Source organism: Anopheles arabiensis, chromosome 3 (genome assembly GCF_016920715.1).
Source record: "Anopheles arabiensis isolate DONGOLA chromosome 3, AaraD3, whole genome shotgun sequence".
Classification (NCBI taxonomy): Eukaryota; Metazoa; Arthropoda; class Insecta; order Diptera; family Culicidae; genus Anopheles; species Anopheles arabiensis.
In genome coordinates, this window is record NC_053518.1 from 87097013 (window position 1) to 87124714 (window position 27702).

Sequence of the window (27702 nt, forward strand, 5' to 3'; positions counted from 1 at the left end):
ATCTATGTGTCAGACCGGGGACTTATCAGCCAACCTGTTAGCTCCTATTTGGTCGGAGTCGGAATCGGACTAACAATAATAGGAATCGGATCGGTGTCCTGGGTGTGCTCCAGAGAGCACATAACTAGTCCGGAAGCACCCGAACGAGTCCGGGTGAGTAGTTTAGGTTGACGGAGCAAAATCAGTAAGGTTATTTCATTTTAAAGTAAAAAAGAAAATTGGTATTGTCAACCAAAACTGCTCGCCAGGACACTACCGGACTCGTCAAGACTCATCCGGACTCATCCGGACTGATCCAGATTGTTCTAAACAGATCCGGACTTATTCGGACTGATCCGGAGACGATTCCGGTTATTATCCAGAGTCGGATTCATATTTTGCGCACGGGAGTCGGAGTTGTTCTGTGCCTCCGCTTTGGATTACCCATCACTAGCGCGGAAGAGAAGACCAGCTCAACGGATTCTGGCAAGCTTGACGCGAGCTATTGCAGTCTCCATCTACAGTTTACAGAAAAGAATAAACTTGAATGGTACATAATATACGAAAATAAATTGTGAAATATTTGTCGTTTTCTCAAACCCCTCCAATCGTTTTGTACCGGTGAGAATAGACATTGAAAACACACCCGAAGCAAACGAGAAACACTAACCTTGACATTAGTGAGCGGCCATTTTTATTGCAGCTTTTGACAATTACCAACCAGTTGTCTCCGGTTCAATTGCATTTTAAATACAAACAAATAAGGAATTAGTGTTCAAATTATTGCCACTTCTTTTTTGTTTTCGTGTTTTCGTTCGCATAAAATAATATTTTTAGAGCATTACATATTTCCATTTTACCGTATGCTTGCTTGTCATTATCCAACAACAACAAAAAACCTCACTGCAATAATAAAACACATCTACAAACCTTGGTCAGCTCCTTCGATCCAGCCTGGCAGAAAAGCACCTTTCACACACCAAAACGGTAAACATCGGATTGCTTCGATGCAAATCATAAAACGCGGATCGTCAGCTCGAACCAGTCGCACGGAGCAGCGTACGTCGCGGGTGTGTTGGGGTGTGAATAAATCGGGTTATTTCTGTGTAACAAATTGCCCAACGATCGTGTACGGTCTGTGCGGTCCAACTGTTGGTCGTCGTGGTGTGTGTGCAAAACTGGTGGCGCGGTACGTGAAGGTGCGATGGTCAGCCAGCCCTTGACCGTACAGCTGTCTGGGTTGGATGTGTGCGGGATGCTTTAGCTGCTTACAGACGGCGTCTCTACACGGCAATCTCTATGTGTCCGCTCTGTGATCGATAGTGGAGGTGCCCAGGCTCGCCCTTTGTATCACCGAATCTCACTGTGTCCGCGTTGTGTGTCCAAAACCCTCGCCAGACGGGTATGTGTGCGTTTGTGTGTGCGGGAAGGGAAAAAAAGTGTCGGTAAATGGTGTGCAACATTGCGGTCCAGTTTTTTTTTGGGAGGTCAGCTTTGTTTAGCTTTCCTCCCTAACAAAGCTTGCTGACGATGGTTTTTGCGTGTGTTCGTGTGTGAGGGAGAGAGCGATAGAGCAGCAGTCTGGTCCGCTCGTCGTGATGTAAGATGCTGTGTGTCTGCTGCTGCGTATGTCGACACTGCAAGTTTTAGCTTTAAATGTTGCGCCCTGTTTTGACATCTTTTAAAGTCTGCCTTTTAGTACGATCGTGTAATCTACCGTGTAAAGTGCTCTAGCATAATAAATTACAATTTGTTGCAGGTCCAGCTTGGTGTGACATAAAGAAGCGTGTTCGCGAATTCGCCGAAACACCGAGAAGATGATGATGATGATGATGGTGTAGTTGAAAGAATCGCGACATGAATGGGTCAAGCTGTGCCCTCCAGCATTTGGTTGGCCGTTCTGTCCAGCCAAAGTGATCATTGTACGTGTTCGAGTGCGTGCCGAAGAGAGTGAGTGAAGTGATTTTACACAGCAAGTGCTAGAACTGATCCAATGTGATGATTTAATTTGCCACAACCTCCCGTACAACAACAAAGTTCCAACACAAAGTTCACGCTCGCCCGAAGGTCGTCCGCGCAAGGGTTTTGTTTTCCGTTGTTTTTGTTGTGCCTGTGTGCAACCAAACCGATAGAGCGAGATTGATACTTCACACACCAACACACAGCGAAACTGAGCAGCACTTAGCAGGCACCGACATCACACCAACACCACCATCCTCGTAGTCCGTCCGATCCGAAGGATAACTCCTTCAAGGGTAAGTAAGCACCCCGCACCGGCTGGCTGGCTGGCTGGTACCGTTTTTGCTGTTTTTGTTTATTTTATTTTTTTAGCATCTCTCCTGACCGATCGAAGCACGACCACGGGCATCCTTTTTCGGTCGGCGCCAGGTTACCTGGCGGCACCCAAAAATCGTTCCCATGTGTGGGGACCAACTCGCCTTTTTTGTTTTGCCACCAATTTACCTGACCCGGCGTTTGCCGGTTTGCACCTGCCGCCATCGTCCGGTTGTTTTTTTTTTTTTGCATCAACCGATGCTTCTTCCTGCAAGATGCTGTTTGTGTGTGCTGAGCTGCAGCTGTGCTGCTTCGATCGGGTTTCGGGACGCGAATCGAAGAATCGTTTTATCAAGCAAATTGGCAACCGTTTCTCTTTTTTTTTTGTTGGCCCCCTTTACAGGGTTTTCCAGGGGTTCTCATCGTTGTGGGACACTTCCTTGACTCTTTCCTATTGGAAATGAACTTCATAAGCTGGAAATTGGACACTATGTCACCCGTTTTGGATAGGATTCTTGAAAATTCCTATTGGATTCGTTCAACAAGTGTGCTATAGAGTCCAATTCCTATTACATTAAGTTCATCTCACGCGTACGAAAGAGTCAATGAAGTGTGCAACAGCTATGAGAACTCCTGGAAAACCCTGTAGTGACCCCCTGGAACATGCAGCTCCGTACATTCTGGCAAGGAAGTTTGATCGTGTGGGGCAAACGATCGTTCGGCGAAGGATGTGTCTTGCACGTGCCAATCGTGGCAGTTGTTTGATTGTGCGGCTACTAGCTCCATTAGATTCAATTGGCAGCGTACGCTGTTTGTAGTGTCAAGGTTTTCGAGAAGCACTACACAAACACACATGAGCATTTGATTGGTTGGAAAGGGAAAAGGTTTGTTTGTATTTGATTGTGATGATGCAGGTGGAATTACAACCACAAAATGCAATTAAATTAAGGGATAATTGTTTGCTGTCTGCACATTAGAGGTTGCTTTCCAAGGAGAAACACCTTCAATCATGTAATAACACAATTTGAATTTTATGAAACATGAATCATTATTTTCCGTTACACTATTCTTCAGCTAGAAACAGAGGGAATAGCGTGAAATTGAAAGTTGCATTTTGGAGTTACATTACTTTAACAATATGCTGAAATTTTGCGAAACTATGCACTCAAATTAAGGGTTATTGCATACCTCCACTGATTGGTATCATTTTCTGTCTTAAGTCTCAAGTAAACTCTCCTGATAACGTTTGGTGTGACTTCCCCGGTAAGCTTACGCAAATGTGAGTGGAAAAATAGGATTGTTCAGATACTGAAGAAGCTTTTTTTAAACATCTAATTCCGCTACAGTCGTTGCAACCACAATTTAGCTTTAACTCGCCTCTCTCAATCATCAATTTTTGACAGTGTATCACTATTGTTGCCTCTTTGTGCCTCGTTGTCAGCTCAATTTCTGTCTCGAAGGCATCCAGATTTTGTTATTTTGTTTGAATCTGTGTATTTTAAATTTATTGAATGCTAGTCATCAACCAAAATAAGTGAATCTTTGTTACAAAATAATTTATTTTAAAAATGTGAAAATTTGAAGATTTTGAGAATTTCAGTGGAGTCAGCTAAGTTGGCATCCCCTCGTGAGGTTCTTTTCCATGGCTGGCAAATAAATTGCTATTAAACCATTATTAGTATCGAAACTCATTTGCCTGAGCGATAATAAACATAACATAAATGATGAATCCAATAATTTTAATAACGAATTGTAATAAATTTTTGAACTATTATATAATTTAAAGGCAATACTATTATTTTTACATTCAGGAGAGACGATTTCAGCAGCTTTAGAGCCTAAAAAAGGCAATATCAATATTTGAGATAAAAAGTGCCAAAATGCCAAGATGGTGTGCATCACCAGAGAAGATTTATCTTACAAACAATATATCAGCTTATCCTTCGCAAAAGATAAAAAAATTAGTTATTTATTATTTAAACACAATTTATTACTACATTGTAACTTTTAGCTTTTCAATATCGTGGCATGGCAACAGCAATCGCGTCCCCCGTCGAGAAGAAGCGGCTTTTTTTTGTTTGCATGCCCCCACAACACGTACATTGAAACGATGAATGAATCAAGCAATGAATGGTGGACGGGGGGGCCTATGGACATCGAAGATTAAGTGTGACTGTGTGAGCACAGCCGTCTCCGAGGGTGTCATTGGTCCAGCGAAGGACAGTGCTGGTGTGGGCGCCGGCGAGAAAGCTTCTCCTTGACCGATATATTGCTCGGGTCATGCATTCAATGTCTCCAGCTCTTCTTCTACCGAAAGTGAGCCTGTGATAAGACCAGCCTTTTGCCATAGATATAGAATGTCGGACGAGCCATTAATGCGGAGGAGTGTGCTACGTTCACGCTAAGCATAAAATGATATCCTTCTGGGCGATTCTGGCCCTTTTTCCCGTTTAGAGAGTGAACCAGAAAAAAACAGGAGTTTTTTCGCGTGCTACACACAATTTTCCAAGTGGCTCATGCCGCTCGTGTGTTCGGCTCAACAAGTCTCGCAACTGCCGCAGCACCATCTTGTTTTGTTGCTTGTTGTTTTAATTTATTTAGTTGTTTCTGTGCTGGGAGGGCAACACAAAAAAAAGCGAAAACCCTAACAAGTGCGTCAAGTGCCGGTAAAACTTGCACACGTGCCTTTTGCTACGCGGAAGCCGGGGCAGGGCGGATGTATCTTCCTCCGTTTGCGTTTTCCTTTTTTTAATTTTTTGTGTGTGTGCGAACATGTGAATAAATTTTAAACAGAGAGAGAGATGCCCTTTTTAACGCATGCCTGCTATCCCACGACCGGGCAGGCTGGGAGGACACGGCCCGTTCTTTTCACTGTAAATTTGGGTCAAGTGAAGTCGGTTCGGTATTTGCCTCCGGAGACAAATAGATATTACTTTGCAAAGAGGAATGGAATGGTTTTTTTTTCATTCTCTCTCCCTCTCTCCAGAACTGTGCCTAGTTGTCGACAGGTTACTTCCGACCTTCGGTGAACAGTTGCTGAATGTGTTTAATTTATTATGTATGCTCTCGCATTTACCTTTCATTGGGTTCCACCACCGAGGCTTGCGTTTGCGGTTCGATTATGTTGTTGTTTTTTGTTTGCATAAAAAGGGAATCATTTGAAATGTTTCCATTTGTAGGGCATGATCGTTCCATTGCTTGGTGCCAACAGTAAAGAGGTTTCATCAACCCTTTCAAGGCGTACTCTGCACACGATTCCACAAGGCTGGTGACACTGCCGGGCGTCACAAGATCGTTCTGTAGGGTTGTGCACAGTGTTTTCCCCCACCAGATGGTGGTGGTGGTGGAAACATGAAGCACGCATGAAGACCTAAAACCGTCCACCAGAGTAGTGATGGGAAAAATGAAGATTTCGTCGATTCCGGCTAGCTCCGAAGTTTTCTGGAATCGATTCCGGCTAGTAGGTCCGGAATCAGTTTCCGAAATTGATTCCGGAATCGGCTCCTGATTTGGTTCCGGAATCAGCTCCGGAATTGGTTCCGGAATCGGCTGCAGAATCGGCTTCTTATTTCAATTCAAAAACTAATTCTCATTCCGGAGCTAACTTCATTTCTGGAATCAAGCAAATCGCAATTCCCAGGCCGATTCGGATTTCAGAGACGATTCTGATTCCGGAACCGAATGCGATCCTGGAATCGGCTCAGGATTCAACTCCATAATCACCAACTCCAGAATCGGCTCCGGATTCAACTTCGGAATCGGTTTCGGAATCGACATCGGAATCGGAAACGATTACAGCATCGGAATCGGCTCCGGAATTGATTCCGAACACGGAATCGGAATCGGGTAGGTCCGATTACGAGCACCCACCACTACACCAGAGCTGGGAATGCAACACGGTTCAAATTTCTCGTCCCGCGGTTTCTCTGAAGGAAGCTTTCCAAAGAGACGACACCTCTCCCACCCCTTCCGGAAGTGGTACAGTATCAATGCGATTTTGTACAGTTTCCGAGCGAGCGGAAGTTAACCGGCTGTTTGTTTGTGTTGATGAAGCAAACGGAGCAGGAGTCGAAGTTGTTTTTTTGTTCTTCTTTTCTGAAACGAACCATACCGAATCGGTTAAACGGACGTGGTACGATCGGACGTGCTTTTTCCGTGCGCTCTACGTTAGGGCTTATCACAACGGAGGGGGGTTTGGTGGGGTTAAGATAAGCCGGGAGGAATGGACAATAAGCGTTGCTGTTGCATTACGGTTTAACTGGGTGGGAAAAAGGGCTTAAAGGTCTTAAAAAGGGGGTGTAGATGGAAATTTGCAATGCCGTTGTTGGTTTGTTTGGTCAAGTTTTAACTTATTTTAATTCATTTAAATCAATTTATTATTTCCACTGTCTGCCCTGAAGGCTTTACTTAGTATTCTAGCTTAACTTTTAGAAGCCTTTTTAGGTTTTAAGAAGAATAATATACTTTATGGTATGCTTAGTGCGTTTATTCATTTCACGGAAGGAACCTGAATGAGCGTTCGATGAAGCTGAAATGTGTCTTCTTCTAATGGTGATAAAACTCAACTTGTTCGTTGTAATTAATGCTTTCTTCTTGTAGATGTTTCAAAAAGTGCAAACATTAGTACCGGGGCTTGTCTCTGGCCCTAGAAGAGAATGGAGCCAATCGGCGTAAAGTCCCGTGTACAAATAAATAAACGAACAAACCGTGACTAACAGTTAAATATTTGCTTTGGTGTGTGTCCGCAGTCACATGTTGTGTCTTGCTGGTGAACAAATAGTTTGTTTTGTGTGTCTTTTCTTTATTTAGATTTGATACAAACACTCAGACATTAGTCTTAATCAGGGGACTATAAATTATGGTCAGTGGATCATTGAAAGTCTTAAATGCTGCTTGCGTTGACTTTTTACAGGCAAAAATGAAGAATTTACAACTTTGTATACATTTAAAATTAATGTTGTTACAACTTTCAAGACAAAATGTTTGTTTAAAAGGCAAAAAAAACTGCAGAAATTATATGTTAAATTAATTATTAAATTAAATACAGAAATTAAGTCAGTAATTTCTAATCAAACGAAGATTTCGTTCATAGAAACGTTCATCCGTTCGCTAAACTGATAACTTCACAACGTTGCAGGGGTTTCCGTGTCAATTTCCAATGTCAACAACAGTTTTCACTGCATGCTACAGATGTTTTTTTTTCCAACAGATGTCAAATGTTGTGTTTGCATCACAAGCATTTTTCAGTTCTTTCGCATGATTTTCAACACATCACAAGCTGCACTGAGTTCTTTGTGATGTGTTGAAAATCACGTGGAAGAACCGAAATTTTATTGTGCTGCAAATATACAGGATTTTGCAAGCCATTTTCAAATGTTTCTATTCATCAAAACCAAAAAGATCAATCTGATGTTTAATTTCCATTCTAATAATTTTTAATTTCTTCAGCATGATTTTCAACACTGGAACGGAACACTTGAAAACTTGAACTTGAACAAATTGTTGCTTTACAGGGCACTTCAAACTAAAGCAAATTAAGCAAAAAAAAAACAATTTATGTTGGAAACGAAATATCAGAGTCATGTGGAAAAAACATCTTACACGAGGTGAAAAACAATGAAAAAAGGGCTTAAATACCCCTGTAATTTCTTACCGAACAAACTTACTGCAACGTTTTTGTTTACCATACATCGTATTGTATTGTCAAAGGCTTTTGACACAGTCGACACTGCATGAAAGTTGGTTAAAAATTCAAAATTATGATTAAAGAAAGATTATTTCCTTGGTGCCACAAAATGAAATACGACACCATTAGGTACAGTGGGGGGAAAAAAACCCGTTCAGTACCCGTACGGGGGGTATTTCCTTTGATCAATTGTAGCAAAACAAGCTTTCTACTGATTGATAATTCCAGCGCAGCCGAGATTCATAATTAAACAAGTAAAACAAAAAAGGACGGCAAACTCTACCCAGCGATCGAACTCTTGCGCCCGCTCATCAATACAATACGGGAGCGGATCTCGCGTTTCGATCGCACGAAATGTGTTTCGTGTTTCGCGATGCGTTAAAGGAAACAGCACCAAAAGGTCCATGAACGCTGCTGGTGAACACAACACAAGTGAAATGGAATTAAAAAGTTGCAACGTAGTAATGTACACAGTGCGGGGAGATTGGCAAAACAAACGATTTGTACTACGCGCACATCGCGATCATCATGCGTCACTGGAGAAATGTTACAATCTCTTTTAGTAACAGGCGGGAGGGGAGTTGTGCTGGACTTTTGGGTCTTTAGTTCGTGTTCCAACACTTTGTTGCGAGTAGCAAAAAAAAAAAGGGAATTCGTACACATATGCAATGGCAGAGGCGAGCTAAGAAAAGCTTAAGATGAATCTGGAGTAACGTGTGAACTTTGCTACGTTTTAATTGTGCCTTTGAAAACGTACACACCAGAGACATGTACTGTTTCAACCTAAATTCTTAAAATCACTTAGAAACGATCTTGCCTAGAGGGTATCTGGTGTGTTTTTGCGTACATACTTTGTTGCATCAGTGCGGGCTGTGGTTTCATCTAGTTGTGAGATCCAGTTCGCGTCAGATGCGGCCACACAATTCGTGCGAAAGATCTTTGCGCCACAGATTGCTAACTGGTGGAATGGAAGATTATGGGCCATTGATGTATGGTAAAATCATCAGCTTAGCCCTTTTTGGTGCAAAAATTGAGTTATACAAATGACGAATGTCGTACAGTTTTTAGTGAATGGTTATCCGGGTCAATTTCCAATGTCTACAATATTTTTCATTGATTCCGAGATGTATTTCAACAGCTATCAAATGTTGGTTTTCCATCATATTTTTGCATCATATTTTTGCAGTTCTTTCACGTGATTTTCAAGCTGGATTGAATTTGACAGTTCTTTGTGATGTGTTGAAAATCATGTGTAAGAACTGAAAGTTTAGAATTGTTGAAACCAATCTTGCTGTCGGTGAATAATGTTATGCACATGCGAAAGTGAGTTGGAAATCCCCGCAACATTGATTTGGAGCATGACCCAATCAAATGGGGTCTCGTGTTAATAGTTGGTTCAGACTACACGGCCAATACACGCAATACAGTATGGGCGCTGGAGTGCTCTGAATACTTTGTTATGACTGTCCGCATGATTTGCGTCATTCTGGGATTTCTCACGATTACAGATTGTGTTTATTCTGCACAGCTTCAATAACAGACAATCAAAATATGAACAAATGTTAGTTAATGCCATTATGATCATACCAAACATTTCGTTGAAATGGACAATCATACAAAAAGGTCGTTAAAGGTAAATTGAATGTACTATTTGTTTGTTTCTTTATTAGGATTAATCTGGACTTGAATCTTTGAAGGCAGCAATATTAAACGCATTTCCATTTAAAGGTTACATGACTGCACAATGAAATGTCAATGCTCCTCTTTACTCCGAACAATATGTCGACATTAATGGCCTCGAAACCCAATTAAAATGAGGAACTTATGACGACTTCTTAAAAAATGACCTAAGACTAAAACCAAATCCATACAGGTCCTTAAACCAATACATTACTCATTCTGATTTAGGAATTGCTTATGAGCTCATACCGATTCTGGACCTAATACTAAAGCTATACTAGTACTAGAACTCTCTCCTAGAAGCTCATGAACCCATACCGGTCTTGGAATTGATCATAAACTGATCATGATCATAAAATAGTCCCCGATTATATTCCGTTCCTGAAACTTTACCTGGACCTATTCTCGACTTGGTCCGGGTCTGGAACCGATACAGTTTATTTATTTATTTATTTATTTATTTATTTTTATTTTATTAATTGCTCGGCCACGTTGGGTTACAGCAATAGTACTTACTGACTATAGTATACAATTATTCACGAAGGAGTAGGAAGGAGTTTATGGTACGGAAAAGGAGCGAAGACGGGATCGGTAGACAGGATAGGAGAGGACAGCAGGAAGGGAAGGCGGAAGTGATTACATTAGTAAACGCTGCTACAGCTTGATTTATGTCATCATCAGTAAAGCACCAATCGGTACCGGCTAAAATATGATGAAGCTTTTGGTAGTCCAGTTTCCTAAAATTGAACATACGAGCCGTAGGTATTCGTTGAGAGGATGCAGGGCGAGAGTGCGTAAGGAGCACACTTGTCTCATGAGCAGGATGATGATTGTCTAGCGCGACGAGTGGAACAGGTGAAGCTATGACGGGGGAGCAGCGCTCCAAGAAGGCATAGCATTGGCAGCATTGGCAAATAGAAGGTCCAATTGACTTCCGCGTATATTTTTTATGCCAGATAATTGCGGCAAACCGTTTACCGACATTCCATCAAGCAGAGAAACATTTTCACGAGATACACCAGTAAGAATGAAGTGATTAACGCACGATGCAAACACATCCATATCAAGCTCAGATAGACAGAGAGGCGTAACTCGTCTAGTTTTGTGCGCAATCCTCATACTTTTTGATAGTAGATGTTTAGTTGATCGATCGAAGGGATGAGAGAGCGAGATGCGCCGGGAGTGCTCTTGCTGCAAGTTATTAACGGCGAAAGAGAGTCGGACGGATTATGTGTATTAGATGCAGGGTTAGCTTCCATCAATTCGGGTAAAGTCGGTAGTTCATGAGAATCTTCAGCCGGATCAGCCGGTTTACGCTTGCTGAAAGTACTGCGTATAAGGCAAGCTCATAGGGCCATGATCTGGCGAAATAGTGAAATCAGCGTTTCGCAGTTGTGTCGTGTGGTTGATAGAAGGTGGCGAGGAAGGATGATCCGATTCACGATTAATAGGCGCAGAAGGTGCAAGGGATGCTGCAGTAGTGGGTCGCCAAACATTGACGGAGCGGGGATTTAGGTCGATGAACTCCTTAAAAGAGATCCCGCGAGGCCAGGTTGAAGCAGCCAAAGCAATAGCCCGGTGCGAATCCGGTACACCAATTTTAAAAGATACGTAGGAGAGCGTAGAAAGATCCCGGTCGCGTCGTACAAGGCTATATACCAAGATGTCGTCTGTCCCTATGTTAGAACAGGCCATATCGCGGATCGCTTCAATCGGAGTATCAGGAGCAATACGGGAGATAAAGACCCAAGTACGGGGTGGGCGTTCAGGAACGGTCGTAATATTATTGCAGGACAACCCTGTGCCCGATGAAAGCATAGCGCGTGTAACGGTATTGGCAGGCGATGGGTCGGGAGAGCGATCCAACAATCGACGTTTAGAAGGATTCTCACCAACAGCTTGATGGGTGAGCTTAGAGGCCGCAACTGGAATCGTGGTCGTTGAGTGCGTTGCAGGAATCGCAGAATGGTGAGCACTCGATGTAGTGGTATGCGTGGCAAGATGAGAGTTGAGCTTGTTCATTAGTGAGTTGAAGGAAGTGAGAAGCTCACGGTGCATGAGATCAAGCTCCTTGATGCCATGCTTAACTTCATCAAGCGTTTTGAGTAGTGGAGCCTGTGAGTAGTTGCGTTCCATTGAGTGAGAAGCAGTAAGTGAGTCGATGAAATCTTTCACGGAACGAATTGACGATGCTGATTCCTGTTTCATCAAAGCTATCTCGTTTCTAAAACAATCCAGTGAAGAGGAAAGTTCAAGTCGCAAGCCAGCTGATGCCGCCTGCACAGAACGTGAGGAATCGCGGAAATCGGACTGCAACGATTCCAAAAGGTAGGCAGCGTCACGAGAAAGGCCGTGCGAGAAGCGTAAAGTGTCAACGGCCCGCAAACGCTGAGCACAATCCGCGCAAGCCCAGAATAAATTTTGTGACTTCTTAAAATCACACAGGAGCGGGGTTGAAAGTCCAATGCACTTATCGTGGTAATAGTGTTCACAAAGACCGAAGCACGGAATTGGATCGTTGCTAATAGCACCTTCACATTTCTTACAGATCACAGACGCCATCGCAAAATAGACCAAAGTTCGACTGAACAGTGAGTGATCACAACAACCGCAGGCGGATTGTAATGTTTATATGTTGAACCGTACAATTCACAGGTGCCGCACAAATTTGTGATACGTGAACGCGCGAGTGTAAATTAACCGAACTAAAACAATTCAAGCCTTAATCAACAAGAAAATCGCGGTAAAAAATCAACTTGGAAATAGGAGAGTGAGAGCGCACAACCAGCCGCTTTGAGTGACAAGTGACAAGTTCCAGTTGCAATCCAGTTGCGGCACTTCATTTGCAGTGTAGGAAGAGCGCAGGAAATAGCGTAGGAATTCTGGATTTGCAACGAAACTTGCACCTGGTTCGGGTCTGGAACCGATAGAGTTACATGTTAGGGGAAATGTTAGGGGAAACCCCTCAATCCGATGAGGAATATACAAGAATAAATGCAACAAATGTACTCTTTTTGATTCACCTATTGCGCTATAAGTGGATTATCATTGGACAATCAAGGAATCACAAGCCTTCTCAGGCTAAATTTAAATACTAAAAAAAAAACTAAGTGGATAGTTACGGAACATTATTACGGAAAAAATATGAGCTTAAAAAATCCCACAATCCCAGACACAACCCAGTTCGACACTCAGTTCAGTCAACGGTCGAACGGTTCAGTCTGCCGTAGCATGGGAAACAATATCTGGTCGAGTCTGTACAATTGATTTTCATTTGATTAGAGTTTCCCAACACGGGTTGATACTATAAAAAAGTTCAAAATTAAAAGGAAACCCTTTATCGATAAATTTGTTTATTTAAGCAATTTCTTCAAAACCTTTACAAAAAGAACGCTTACTTCTGCAATTCATTATTCATATGTTTGAAATAACACCAATTGAAATTCTTCATAGATTTGTTAGATGATTATGATTCAATGATTGTTCTAATTATACCTAAATTTATAATATCAATATTTACAAATTTAGTTGAGTTTTCATTTTAAGTTTTAGTAACTTAATAGGAGTCAAATGTGCTTGCTTTCTTGAAATTTCAAAACATTTCCTTCCACATTGCCTGCAAAAACTACCTTTAAAACTTCCATCAGCCCGTGCCCAAGAATGTCTGGATGTTTTTCTTGGCCTGGCTTTCAAAGAAAAGCGCACCATCCACCACTTTCCCACTTGCATCCTCAGGGCGCCTTCATCTCACGTGCCTGTATCGCTCGCACCTCTCGTCGGTGGCGCAAAATGAAGCCAAGGAAATGTATCCACCCCGTGTGTGTGGTGATTGTTTTCCTTTGCCGGTTATATCTTCATCACGGCACCGCCGCAGCCGCCGAGAAACGGACCCGGTGCGCGTCGATACTTTTGCTGCCCGAAAATGGCATTTTATGTGGTGCGGATGATAGAAATTTATGGCCGAACCGAACGCGCGCGCTCGTGGTGGCGCGGGATGGAGATTTTCTTTCCCCATCAACAGAGCGAAGGATGTTGATTTTGTTTGTGTGTTTTTTCCTTCAATTTTGTTGAGTCTATCCCACCCATAGCGGGAGGAGAAGTTTCATTTTTATTTGCTAGCTCCAAAACGATCGTACGCCTGTGGGGGAAGGCAATGTTTTGTGTGGAATAGCTCTGGTTTGTTCTGCCTGTTCCAATAGAATGTCTTGCGTGTGTGTGTACACCTTTTTCAAACCCCCGGTTGCGTGAGAATTGGAGGAGCTGTGTTTAACGATGGAGGAAAATGCGAAGGAATGAAATGAAAATTATTCACCGTCCAAACGTTCGATTTGGGCCTCCCAAAACACACTCACACACCCACCAGAGGTATCCCAACCCCCATTTGGATTGAACGCACGTCGTTGCACTAGAAATAGACGCAGGAAATGTGACGACACCCCAAAAAACACCGCCGTCGAAATGGTCTTTAGCGCGGCCGCTGCATCATCGTCGTCAGGTTCTGCAGCTGTGCATACACGTGATATCATCCCCCTTTATGTTTGTACTGCGTCTTACAGTGATGGACGCTTGGGGCTGCAGCGAGCAAGGGAAAAAAAGGTGACGACAGACGGTGTCGCTTCCTACCACCCATTTACCTATTGTTTAATATTCCACGCATGTGGCGCATTCGCTCGTCGCTGCTGGCGCACGATCGCGTTCGTACGATCAACATAAACATATCATTCGGGTTCATCTCACCGTCACCGTGTGCTCTGCAGCACGGTGTGATTCGCTTCCGTTTTCGTGACGCCATGTTGCCGCGATGCCGAGGGGGAAAAAAGACCGTTTCGTCTCGCGTAAAGTCGTCCGCGACAGCCGAATACGGTGGCAAAGGGGGAGTGGAAGCTGTGGTAAGTGATTGCATTTTTAAAAAAAGTGCATTTTTGCTACCTTGTTACAGTATCGTCACCCATACACAGGGGGTTGGTCGTTACGTTTCGTCCGCGGTCCAGTGCACCTCTAATGCCACCTGATGCACATGTGCGGAAAGGGATGGGGAAGACGCATTTGATCGGCAGAATGATCACACAAACACACGAACACTCCGTGTGTACGGTACAAGGTGGGAAGGTATGACACGATCACCTGCCGATTACGCCACCGGCAATGCACGGTTTTGCGTCCTTGTCATTCGAGACCGATGGTCTTGTCCGATGGCGGGTTGTGGGTTTTTTTGCGAGACGTGCTGAACATTTTAATGTTGTGTTTTTTTTTGTAATATTTCCATTTCAACAACACATATTAAAATATAATTCTTTTGTAAGATCATTTTTGGACAACATTCAATAGCCTTACAGTCAAATGCTTCAGTTTCAACAATTTTTTGAGCGGTAATTAAAAAGTACTACAAATTGTACTACAAAATCAACAATACTTTGTGATTTTGAACCATGATATTTTAACCACTTTTTAAAAACAAAAGGGGCAATAGATGCCGAATCACACTGTTGTAGCTGGCATATTTGTCTTACTGAACATTTACGATTAATGTGACATTGACTTTAAAAGATAGGATATTCCTGGTGACATATAGTCTGAGTAATGTCAATGTAAATCATGCAAATATCGTAGCCTGAACACTTGTGGCATTTACAGGGTTTTCCAAGTGATTTTCGAACGTGCACATTATTATTCATCACCTCTAAAATGTTTTTTTTACAGCTGTCAAATGCTGTATTTGCTTTACAGGGTTTTCCAAATCACTTTCAAATGTGCACCTAATTATTCGTCGCATCCAAGATGTTTTTCAACAGCTCAAATGGTGGTCAAATGGTGTTTTTGCTTCAAAATGAAATTTCAGTTTCAACAAATGGATTTCAACACATAACAAAGAACTGTCGAACTCAAATTAGCTTGAGTCGTGTTGAAAATCATGCTGAAGAAATTAAAAATTATTATGATGGAAATGAAATATCAGATTGATGTGGATTAACATATTGCACGCGGTTAATAACAATGTTTACATTCGAAAGTGACTTGGAAAACCGTGTATAATAAAATTTCAGTTCCTACATATGATTTTCAACACACCACGAAGAACTGTCAAACTCAATCCAGCTTGGGACGTGTTGAAAATCATGTGGAAGAAGTACTGAAATATTATTGTGATGCAATTACAACGTTTTACAGCTGTTGAAAAACATCTCGCAAGCAATGAAAAAAATTGTAGACATTGGAAATTGACTCGGAAAATTCTGTATTTGTCTTTAAAAAAAGACGTATGTATTTGTATTAAAGCTTCCAAATGTTCTGCTCCAATTTGTTATTATGGTGGTCTTTTATATATTGAAGAGTGAGATTATATTGAAGTCTTCAGGCTTAAACTTTGTTTTAATATCTGGTATTACTGGTTTAATCTGGTATAAATCTTTTTTTTTTAAAGAAGAATGGTTCAAAAAGGTCGTATTGTTTATAGGAATAACATATTTCTTTTAATATGTTACTATAATCGTATATTACTTTACTGTTTAGTAACATATTACTTTATTTGAAAATAAAGTTAAATACTCTATCTGAGAAACGAGGAGTATTCTACTGCCTTTAAATAAATTCCCATAACAAAGACCTTGGCCAAATAAGTTGTAAAATCCCAACTGGACCTGCCGTGAAATTGCGAATGAAGATGGAATGAAACACAAGTACTTGGTCAGGGTTCGGCAAACTGTTTTGCTTATCCCGAAAGGATGTGTTTTGGAAAATTCAATAGAGACTTAAAAACAGTAAAAAAAAAGTATGAAACACTTAATTTACATGTTCAATGTATCTGTTAAAATGAAATTTACCTACAATTAACAGCGTTAAGTCAATTTCTGAAAAAAGACTGTCAATTCGTTGTATTAGGGGGTGGAAATAAGCTGTTTAATTCTGGATAATACGCTATTTTTGCAAAACATATTTGATGACGTCATGTTGTTACAAATTACATAAGTTACCGATCAAATTACCACCAAAGTTTAAACTACTATAAACCTTATAATACTTATTACTCTTCTCATAAATCATTCACTTCGCGACTGCGCTATTTGAATTCATTCGAGGGCAAGTAGTGCGCGACCACTGTCATTAATGATGATCGATCGATAGCGCCTCGATAGCGCGTGCGAAGAGGGGGTTCTAAACTAAACCTGTTAACGAACGACACAATCTACCATTTCCAGCCGTAGTAAGGGTAAATAGGAGAGGATGCAATTATTCTAATGAGCTGCTGCCGGTTACCGTCTGCGATAAACCAGCACCACCGCCGTGCACAGCAAGCGGATGTAACGCGATGACGCGCTTTAAATCGACGGTGAGATCGATAGTATAAGCAGCGAGCCGACGGGTGGAGTGATTGAAGTATTGCAGTAAACCATGTCTGCTCTTTGCCGATTAAAACTATCGATTGTGTCAAAATTCAAAGTAATGTGGGTTGATTGCCATATTTCCTTCGGTTCGGATTACTTCTCTTGGTTAAGCTGTCACTTATCCGTTACAACCATTTTCACTTTACGCGATTATCACTCCCTAACGTCTAATATTATTGACACTGAACGCGGGGAGTGACGCATTCCCTTCAAAACTGTGCTGTCTGCCTGGGTTGGGTTGGGTTGGTTGTCTAGCACTAGCGAAACAAAGCAAAAGTAATACGGGAGAGACTCCATCGTTCAATTACCTTCAATTAGTGTCTGAGCAGCTCATCCACCTAATCGACCACCACCCTCCCGGTCTATTGTTTCCTCTTTTTTGCACTATTTTGCTACATGCACTTGACTTATGTTTGAAGACGAGCTGCGCCCCGTGATGGTTGGGCGTGTGATCATCTGTTCGTGTGTGATGTTTCCGCTCAATTAGCTCCCGATCAAGCGAGCATTTTGCAATGCGGTTGGGGGGAAGTGCACGAGATTATCTTATCTTCTTACCAGCGCGGTGAAGGAGGTGGATTCATGGAGTAGCATGGCGAACACCTTTCAAGTCGATCTCGGTTGAATGGTTTCACTTTTCATGTTTACTGCTGTTACTTTCTTTAGAGTTTCTGTTGAGTGGAAAATAAAAACTGCATTTCACTCAAATTTTCACTTTTTGTGTTGTTAATACGATACCTTTTTTCAATGTTTTTTTTTTACAATATTATTGTTTTTTGTTCTTTACTTCTTTTGGAACAAGTTTCTAAAATGATTGAAATACTAAGTCGTTACCATATTTAATGGTCCATTTTTGAATTTTTTAAAATGTATTCAATGAACCTTTTTCTCTTCATTTTCTAACTATAAAATGGGTTTTTATATCATTTTTGTTTGTTTCCTTAAGTCCTTGCGTCTAGTTCTAGTTTGCTTTTATTCTCCATCGGATAGCCCATTCGTTTGAATGGCTGTTTTTAATTGCCCTGAATTCTGTCTCGTTCAGACACAATTTTCCTGAGCTTTTTTCCCGTGAGAAAGCAAATTCGCAACAGTTAAGTTCTCTTCGCCTGCTGTACAATGGCGCGAAAAGCATCACATTTACCATTTAGCTGAGAATGAAAGTGCAAACAGGTGCAAATAACATGCAGACAGTTAAAAATGGTGGTATTGTATTGTTACTATCATTGTTTAACATTGTTTTAGCGGTCGTTTAAAGTTGTTTATTATTGTTGTTACTTTTACATTTGTATTCGAATTATTTTATATGTATTTCAGAACAATTAACGCATTTATTATATAATTTTTACCACTGAAATTACAACTACATGGATGTCGTTTTTGTCTTGTTTTTTTTTTAAGGTCCTCTTTGACTATCCATCGACCGGAAAAGCAATAATTTTGAATGTTTTGCAATCGATCGGTTTCGCATGTTTCCTCTTCCCTGTTCTGCCATGTGTGTTGTGTTAGGGCGTTTTGTGTGCATGTGTGACGGTTTAGCTCACCCGATTGAAATCAAACAAACGCTAACGCTTCGGGAGGATGTTGCCAGCGGTGCGGGATTGCGTACGTTTACAAAACCAAATCAATCTGTTCCCAAATGACGCAATAAACTGTGTGCCCACCCAAAATCCGCCCTGTCCGCGGTCGTGGTGGTCTTGTAACGATCGATCCAATCATCTACTCGGCATGAATGAAATCCATCGGCCAATCGCCCTACGGAGCCCGGCTCGCATCGAAGCTGTGGCGCATCCATGTCCCCTGGAATTGCATCTGATCGGGTGATTTAATAAATTTATGGCAGATTTTGCGTTTGTAATTCCTTCTCCAAAAAAACCCGGCGAAAGTTGCCGCACTGAAAGTCAAAGCTAGGTATTTCACACTGTGCAACCGAAGGTTTGAAAGTTTGAGGCATTTATTAATAACGTTGTAATCTATTTTGCTGCTTGCGATTTTATTGCAATTTTGTTGTAGCAATCGAAAGGCAAGCAGCTCTGTTCCATGAGGCATGAAATTGATGCGAATCGCTTCCGCGTGTGTGTATGGTTTCTATAATTGGGAGTTTCAAATTTTCGAAATTAACAACATGCTTATCGCGAGTTCAAATCACGGATGGATTCAATCTACTGCCACACCTTCCTCAAGAAGTAATATTAATATATAGGTTAAGGTCACAGTCAAAGAGCCGAAAGAGCTATATTGTACTACGACTACACGCTTGGCCAATCAAACGATCAATTGAATTGCTGAAGATGTAATTATATTTAATTGCATACATTTATTTATTTATTTCAAATCTTTCACTTCGTCCATATCTACATCACATGTTTGTAGAAAACTTTTACACACTCTTTCTTATTGCTTCAAGAGCAAGGCAAGTGGCTTTACCCTTGTGTCATTACTTATTGTGCACTTAGAATTGCAAATTTCAATCTCTGCTTCTGGGCGGATCAAACATACGATCAAACAAACAATCAGAGCGCACAATTGCCGTCACGTTTGTAACGAAGTCAGCTGCATCAAGCGAAGTCTAAGTACTGCAAAAAAAAAACCGCTTATCAAGTACCATACCCTTACTATCATCATGCCGAAGCCGTCTGTTTTGGTTTCAAGGTTTTTGGCGTCTCTTGATCATCCCACCACTTGCCACTTCTCTTCTTCTAAAAAATGCGCAGGAAGTTGTGGCAAATGTGTGTATGTGTGTCCACGGTCACCGACACATTCCGTTGACGACGCGCCTTGGTGCCACAATTATGAGGAGGGTACGCTGATAATCGCCCGAAAACCGTTTGGTGCCGGCAAACTGTTGCTCCCTCGAATTGTGTTGGCGTCGGGGCGTGCAGCCAACGATGTCGATTTGAGTGAGTGTGTCGCGGATTCAAATGAAACAGGGAAAAGATCCCAGAAGAATGAATTCAATTCTACTGCTGGGGCAGAAGCAGAACGTGCCCTGTGGTACAATTTTGTTGATAAATCGGGGACGCACGATTAAAGCGTCATGAAGTTATAATTAGTGGCAAACGATGGGGTATTATCAACATCGTCAGCACTCTTAAACAGAGTATAGAGGTGGGGATCGTCTGGTCGCAAAGGAGCTTGCTTAATAAGTAGGTTCTTATTTTAATTGAAAGGAAGTTTTTCAAATCTCTTCTCAACACTCGTTAAACTCTCATCCATGAAGGTCCATGCAGATTATATCGGACTCAAAGTTCAGTGGCTTTGTAGATCGCAGCAATTTTCTGGGAAATTTGCAGAACTTATAATTGGGCTAAGAGATTCGCAAATGTTTCGAGGTATCTTGAATAGACAGAACAAACATTCTTTTACTATAAGAATTAAAGAAAATTGGAAGTCACATCGAAACATCAAATGGATATTTAACGTAGCAAGAATCATGTAACACGATGGTCGAATGGTACACGCGACGGCTCCTATAGCTACGGACGATGTTCGATTCCCACCTTGGCGATCGTTTTTCAACTTGCAAAGACAAAACATGGATATTAGTTGAAAATAGGCTCGTTCGTATGTGGAAACAGTGTGGAACGATCGTTTGAAAATAAAAATGATTAAACAAACGAATTATTAATTGATGAGAGACCAGTTCATCAAAATGTCATGAACATCACTAGATATTCAGCAACGAAAACAAGCGTGGTTGTTGATACTCAATGAAAGTGTGACATGATATGTCGAATGTCTGATGATTTTGGAACTACTCCCACGCATCGCATATCTGCCATGACTATCGGGATGATCACCGACTGAAAATGTCGCGACCACGTGACTGACCAAGAGTTGGTTGTACACAATGTCACAAAGCATGTGGTCATCACCTCTGATCATCACAGTAGAGCTGGTGACGCTGAAATTATTTTGTTTCAGCCGGAATTTGTCATAACTATGTCAGTGACCTTTGGCCACTGGTGACATCACAGTAAAAAAAAAGTCATGACATAGTGACTGACCAAGGGTTGGTCGCAAAAATGTCACGAAGCATGCATTGGTCACACCAATCGTTTTGAGTATCACCTCTGATTATCAATATTAAGTACGTGACGCTGTCATGGATTTTGTTTCAGTCAGACTTTTGTATGACATTTTGCAATACTCATTGAGACATCAAAAATAATTTTGATAAAATGATGTGTTTTTAAACATTTCTCATTTTGCTCTACTTCTCTCTTTCTCTCTAGCTTTCCTTTACTTTTCACAGCACCTCCAAAAAATGTCCGACCCGGACACGGTCTGGCTGGAGGAGCTGCTGAAGGATGTCCAGCTGGAGCAGTTTCTGCCCCGCATCCGGGACGAGCTGCAGGTAACGCGGCTCGCCCACTTCGACTACGTGCACGTTGACGATCTCGAGAAGATCGGGCTCGGCAAGCCGGGCATCCGGCGGCTGCTGGAAGCGGTAAAGAAGCGCAAAGCGCAACAGTGGCGCCGCAACATACTGTCCAAGCTGATCGGGGGCGGCAAGCAGCAGCCACCGAAAAAGTCCACCGGCGGTGGGTCCGTCGGTGGTGCCGGTCAAAACGAGGAACCGTCCGCCCTGGCCCTAACCTGCCTCATCCACGAGAAGGACGTAACGCTCTCGGTCAAGCTGGGCGACGGGTCGTTCGGGGTGGTACGGCGCGGCGAGTGGCACGCGCCCGGCAATCATCTGGTGCCGGTCGCGGTAAAGGTGCTGAAAGCGGACACGCTCGCCCAGCCCGGCGTGATAGAGGACTTCTTCAAGGAGGTGCAGGCGATGCACGCGATGAACCACCCGAACCTGATCCGGCTGCACGGTGTCGTGCTGTCCCAGCCGATGATGATGGTGACCGAGCTGGCGGTGAACGGATCGCTGCTCGATTTGCTGCGCAAACAGTGCAAGCATACGCCCCTGCCGATGATCTGGAGCTGGTCGGTGCAGATCGCGACCGGCATGGCGTACCTGGAGAGCAAGCGCTTTCTGCACCGCGATCTGGCCTGCCGGAATGTGTTGCTGGCGGCGGGGAACAAGATCAAGATCGGCGACTTTGGACTGATGCGGGCGCTGCCCCAGCAGGAAGATTGTTACGTGATGACCGAACACAAGAAGGTACCGTTTCCGTGGTGCGCGCCGGAATCGTTGCGCTACCGGCAGTTTAGCCACGCGTCCGACACGTGGATGTTTGCGGTGACGCTGTGGGAAATGTTCACGTTCGGGGAGGATCCGTGGGTGGGGTTGAACGGGTCGCAGATACTGCGCAAGATTGACCGGGAGGGGGAGCGTTTACATCACCCGGATGCCTGCCCGCCCGATGTGTACCAGCTGATGCTGCAGTGCTGGGATAAGACACCGTCCGAGCGGCCTACCTTTGCCGCGATCAAGTAAGAAATTGACCGTCCAGTAAGAACGAACAGGAATTTGATTTGATTTGATTTTTTTTTTATTTACAGAGAGTTTCTCACCGGCGTACCGCCACCGATCTATCGAGCGGTAAGCAATTACAGTGCGGAAAACCGGCTAGCAGCACAACAGGGCGACACGATCGTGATCGTCGACGATCGGCCCGAGCTGCAGTTCATCAAGGGACAGAATCAGCGAACGTTCGATATTGGCACCATTCCAAGGTAGGTGAAAACAGTCCCTAAACATTCGTTTGTACTGTTTTACTTAAAATATGCTTTTAATTCTTGCTTCCAGGGGCGTTGTGGTCGATGCTCGAAAGTCTTCTACAAGCTCGTCGGGTGGATCGAGCGCCACGATTAGCCGCCCGTTGCATGATTCATTCCGGCACACGGGCCATGGGTCACCGTTTGGTGCTTCCTGGGGCAATCCGGCTACGCTCGAGATGGAAGGAGAGGTTAAACTTCGAAGTAAGAGAAAGTAGTTACATAAAATAAATGCAACACCATGCTAAGAAGAAACTCCACTCTCAATTTTCTAGATAAATCAAAGGACCTGGTAAGCGTCGACCGGCGCGGCAAATGCATCTCGGAGCAGTACGTGAAGGAGCGCAAAAGCAATGCATCGAAACAGTTCTCCTACAACAAGCTGGTGAACGAGAATCACTCCAAGCAGCAGCACCTGCACCACCAAGCGCAGCTGCATCGGCCGCCACGGCCACCGCAACCCCAGCAGCCGGCCGCCACCGAAGGCATACTGATCGATCTTTCGTCGCCGAACGACGATGCAACGTTCGGCGGGAGTTCCGGTGCTTCCGGCGCTGCGTCCGGCACAGTTCGCCAGGTGGCCAGCATACTGGACGAACCGATCGACATCCCGACGGAGGGCGACGATCCATTCGGTGCGCAGCAGCCGGCGCAACAGCAGCACGAACAGCAGCACCTTCAGCTGGCTACCGTCGCCAGCTTTGCATCCGTGTCACCTGTCCCGCCTGTGGCAGCGAAGCTCGAGCCACCGCCCTACCAAATGCCACCGAAGTACAGCAACACGTACGGGATCGTGCACGACAGTACGCTGAATCTTAGCATCGCCACCGAACCGGACCCTTTCGCACCGCAGCAATCGCAACCTGCCCAGCAGCACTATCAGAAGCAGGAAACGATCGTAACGTCCGACTACGAGAGTGGTCCCTCCAGCTCGGTCAGTGCGCGCGATTTGATGGCCAGCATTAAGCGGCAGCAAACGATCGAGCAAGGGGCAGCACCGCCGATCCAGCCCGTGTACGGCAATTGGCGGGGATCGGTATCGAACATCAACTCCAACTACGGCCGAGTGGGAACGGATTTGGATGGGCTAACGGCGGATATGCTCTCTTCTCTCAACAATGGCCCCAGCGGCAGTGGGCTTAGCTCGCCGGGCGGCAGCAGGGACGCGTACAACGATTCGCTCGAGGTGAACGTCAGCGGGAACGGGCTTGCCTCCCCGTACGGTGGCTCAACGGCGCACGTGAACGTAACGCCGAAAAAGCTCGACAAATCGTTCCTGGCCGAGCTGGAGAAGGACATCTACAAGCAGGAACCGAGCGCCGGCAACAGCATGAACAGTTCGGTCGCGTATGCGGCACGCAACAGTGCGAAGGACGTGTCCCATTCGAAGTACGACACCACGGCGAACCTGGCGATGAGCCAGATCTACGCCAACCAGGCCAATTCGATCGCGCTGGCGGCCTCCCTCCAGCAGCAGCTTACGCTATCGCCAAAGAAACAGAACATGGTGCAGCAGCCGGTCGCTTCCGACACCAACACGCTGGTGCAGCAGATGTGGGCGGAAAGGAACAATGTGGCAGCAGCAGCAGCACCGTTGCCCGACGGTGGCCAGCAGCCGGTATCACCGCAAAAGTCGCACAATTTCGTTGCGCTTTCGAACGGCGTACAGCCGGCGCATCATCATCAGTACGGCTCAACGATGAGCCTGTCCAGTGCGAACATCTACAGCTCCGTGTACAATGGAAGCATTGCGTCCTCCGATGTGTACCAGACGGTTGGTGGCGATCTGTACGACGTGGTGGCACCTACCCCCGCCTCACTGTACGAGCGTGTGCCGGCGCAGCAAATCTACAACAACGTGATGGGCCAGCAGGGCTCGATGATGGCGATCAACATCACCGGCCCGAACGCCACCGCAATCTACGACGAGGTGTCCAACGAGCAGCTTAGTGAGTTGCGACCGATTCGCCCTGCCCCGTCGGCACCACTGTCCGCCCAGCAGATCCAGCGGCGGTTGGATCGATTGGCGCAGCAGGATCAACAGGTGGCCAGCCTGCTGCAGGAGCTCGGGGATGAGGCGAACGAAGAGGAAGCGCGCAACTCACTGGCGGCCGTCAACTGGGATCACACGCTGGCGGTGCGACACTTTAAAATTGAACGGCTTTGCCGGTAGGTAGTGAATGTGGCAAGCGACAAAAGCCGTGCAAATGTGTAATGTTTTTGTATTATCTATTTTTGTTTTTTTGATAGGCTTGGACTCGCTAATCGTACCCGGTGTGAGGAGGCACTGCAGAAAACGGGCTGGAGCATTCAGCTGGCCGCTTCGATTCTGCTCGAAACCTAGTCCCGGGGGACGATTTGCGCGAGGGTTGGAGCTTTATTTGAGCAGTTCGGTGCAAGAAAGAGCGAGGCTTGACACAAACACACACAAACAATACGAATTACTTAGTTTTAGCTAGCTTTAGTGCGAATGCGTCCTTTGAAGAGGAGGGGGGCATAAGCGAGGGACGCTACAAACAATGCGAGTCAATTTATGTTTCCCTCCCTTGCGAATACTGCGAATATTGCAGTGAAGTATAGCGAAATCTCATGCTATGTAACAAAAGTATTAAAGGGAAGGTTTTGCCTTGCTTCAACAATGCGACAAACCGAGCGCACAGGTGGTCGTTTTTCGTTTCGCCATCTGCCTACTTGTACATATGTTGTACACTCTATGTTAGAAGTTACACCCGCTGATAGATAAGGATCCAATTGGAAATTTGTTAGCAAAGCCAGCTTCAGAAGCCCAGCACCAGCACTACTACGCTTTACAAAGCACACGAAACTGCAACCAATGTCGTTGTCTCTCTCTCTGGAGCGGTGTTTGAAGTTGTTTTAGCTGGCAATCTTGCGTACTAGCAACAGAAACGTTAATTTTGTACTGTGCGCGACAGAAAGAGGATAGATGTTTTATTATTATAAATTATAGCGTAAATCCGTTCACTTCCATCCAAGCTGTGTGTGTGCAGCAGTTGTCGAATTTGATAGGCAATCGGTATAAATCTCGTCGTCAATCTCAGAGCACTTCCTTCACTCCCATACTGAGCTGTCTACGTGTGCCTAAGTTAAAACTATCTGTTTAGAGAAATGCGTCTCCAAGAACGGCTCGTAAGGGGAATATTATACTTATATTTTACTAACCGTACGTCCAAAGCAAAGCAGATTCATATTTTTTATTGAATTTTTATTGAGAAATTGTAACGTTACAAGCGGGTTCCTTTCCGTTGATCGTCGTGCTGGGAGTGGAGATGGGCATTTCGGTTTTTTTAAGTGAATGTGATAGAACCGAGTCGTTCATCAGAATGAACTTGCACGTGATTTCGGTTCTTCCGTTCGTTTGCAAATAGAAATACTTGTAGATTCTGTAAATCGGTACACATTTCGAAAATCATTAGAACTACAGATCGGTTCGCCTGGTTGCCTAAACAGCAAGCCCATATTTACAATCTATCTTTTGACGATAGAACGAATTCTGACCTTACAATTCATCTATTGAATTCTAACTGTAGTTCTATTCTTGTGAACCGGTTCATTCTTTTTTTACGTGAAATTTGTCTGGCACACATCTAGCTGGAAGAATGTTCGCATTGCTGCTCCGCCCGCTTCTGGTACAGGCCCGATACGTGCCGTTCTAGCTGCACCTTACGTTACGTTGTACACATTATTCTCGATTCACGGACTCTCCTCTGTCTGCTCTTTAACGTCATCCTGGAATGTGTCATTCAAAGCGCGGGGCTAGACAACGACATCCGTGGCACAATCCTCTACCGGTCTCTCCAATTTCTTGGCTTCGCGGATGACATCGACATCAACGGCAGGACAACAGCAAAGGTGTGTGAGGCGTACATCCGACTCAAACGCGAAGCAGCAAGAATTGGATTGAGAATCAACGCGACGAAGACGAAGTACCTGCTTGCCGGAGACTCAGACCACCATCTGGGAAGCAGTGTATTAGTTGACGGCGACAATCTCGAGGTAGTAAAGGAGTTCTGCTATCTTAGGACGGTCGTTAATTCGGGCAATGGCCACTACGATCGAATGTGTGCATCCACGATTTAATCGCGTTCCACTGCGATAGAATCGCATTCCACTTCGGTTTAATCGTGGTCCACTACAGTTGGATTTTAAGATTTTAAAGCTAGAGCATAGTAAAACTGAGGCACAAACCGAGGTGGCAAGATGGCATGGAGGCGTCCGCCATTAAGGCCGGAATAACGGACTGGCAGACAGATGCGCGAGACCGTGAGCGGTTTCGGACACTCCTGAGGTAGGCCAAAACCGCAAAGCGGTTGTAGCGCCGGTTAACTAAGTAAGTAAGAGCATAGTAAACCGTTTTTTATGTTTGAAAAAACTGTGGTTTTATGTTTAAAAAGCTATGCTACAGACCGGTGTAAAGAGCTAAAATAATGTACACCGGTCGGTCGCAAAACCACACTAAAAATGTTGCTAGAGAATATTATTAAGGTATGTAACGAAGAGGGCTGGGCCTTACTTTTACCAGAAGAAGAATATTGACATTGGCCTCACGGCGCCACACTACTTGGCGGTATGTCTTCGTCGGTGGTATGTCTTGGGGCACGGTTAAAAGCCAAAAAAAGTCTATTGTTATATTTAACCTTGTAAAGGTAATATAGCCAATCTTTTTACGCAGCGAACCATTACTCAAATGTATTTATTTGTATGTATCCTAGCAAGCGTGAAACGATGAAGTCAGACCTTAATAGTGTCGATTATTTTAACTACAGTATGTTCCCGAGTTACGCGGTTTGTGCGTTTCCGAGGAATGCGCGTAACTCGAATTTCGGTTTTCGACGAAAAACAAAAATTACACGTTTATTTTTTTAAATTAAAGATAGTTCTGTTATACACTTTATCATTTATTTGACATGGTTCAGGTGCAGAAAATTTTAATATTTTCTGCTTTTAAGCGGATTAAATTTAGCCGCTAAAATGTAATTTAAACTGCATCGGACAATTATTGAACCAAATTGT

General features: G+C 43.9%; 1 protein-coding gene across 5 annotated transcripts; it reads left to right on the top strand.

The window, feature by feature from the left end:
• The first annotated feature begins 954 nt into the window (after nt 1-954).
• On the top strand, nt 955-25868 carry LOC120901572. Of its 5 annotated transcripts, none has more exons than XM_040309617.1 (7): nt 955-1049; nt 1739-2234; nt 21231-22386; nt 22456-22629; nt 22703-22875; nt 22947-24840; nt 24922-25868. In XM_040309617.1, the coding sequence occupies exons 3-7, from the start codon at nt 21263-21265 to the stop codon at nt 25013-25015; spliced, it is 3459 nt and encodes a 1152-aa protein (XP_040165551.1). In that variant the 5' UTR covers nt 955-1049; nt 1739-2234; nt 21231-21262; the 3' UTR covers nt 25016-25868. The 5 variants fall into 5 exon arrangements, with proteins under 5 accessions (XP_040165551.1, XP_040165547.1, XP_040165549.1 ...); XM_040309613.1 differs by having other exon boundaries at nt 966-1381; XM_040309615.1 differs by having other exon boundaries at nt 966-1178.
• The last annotated feature ends 1834 nt before the right edge of the window (nt 25869-27702 follow it).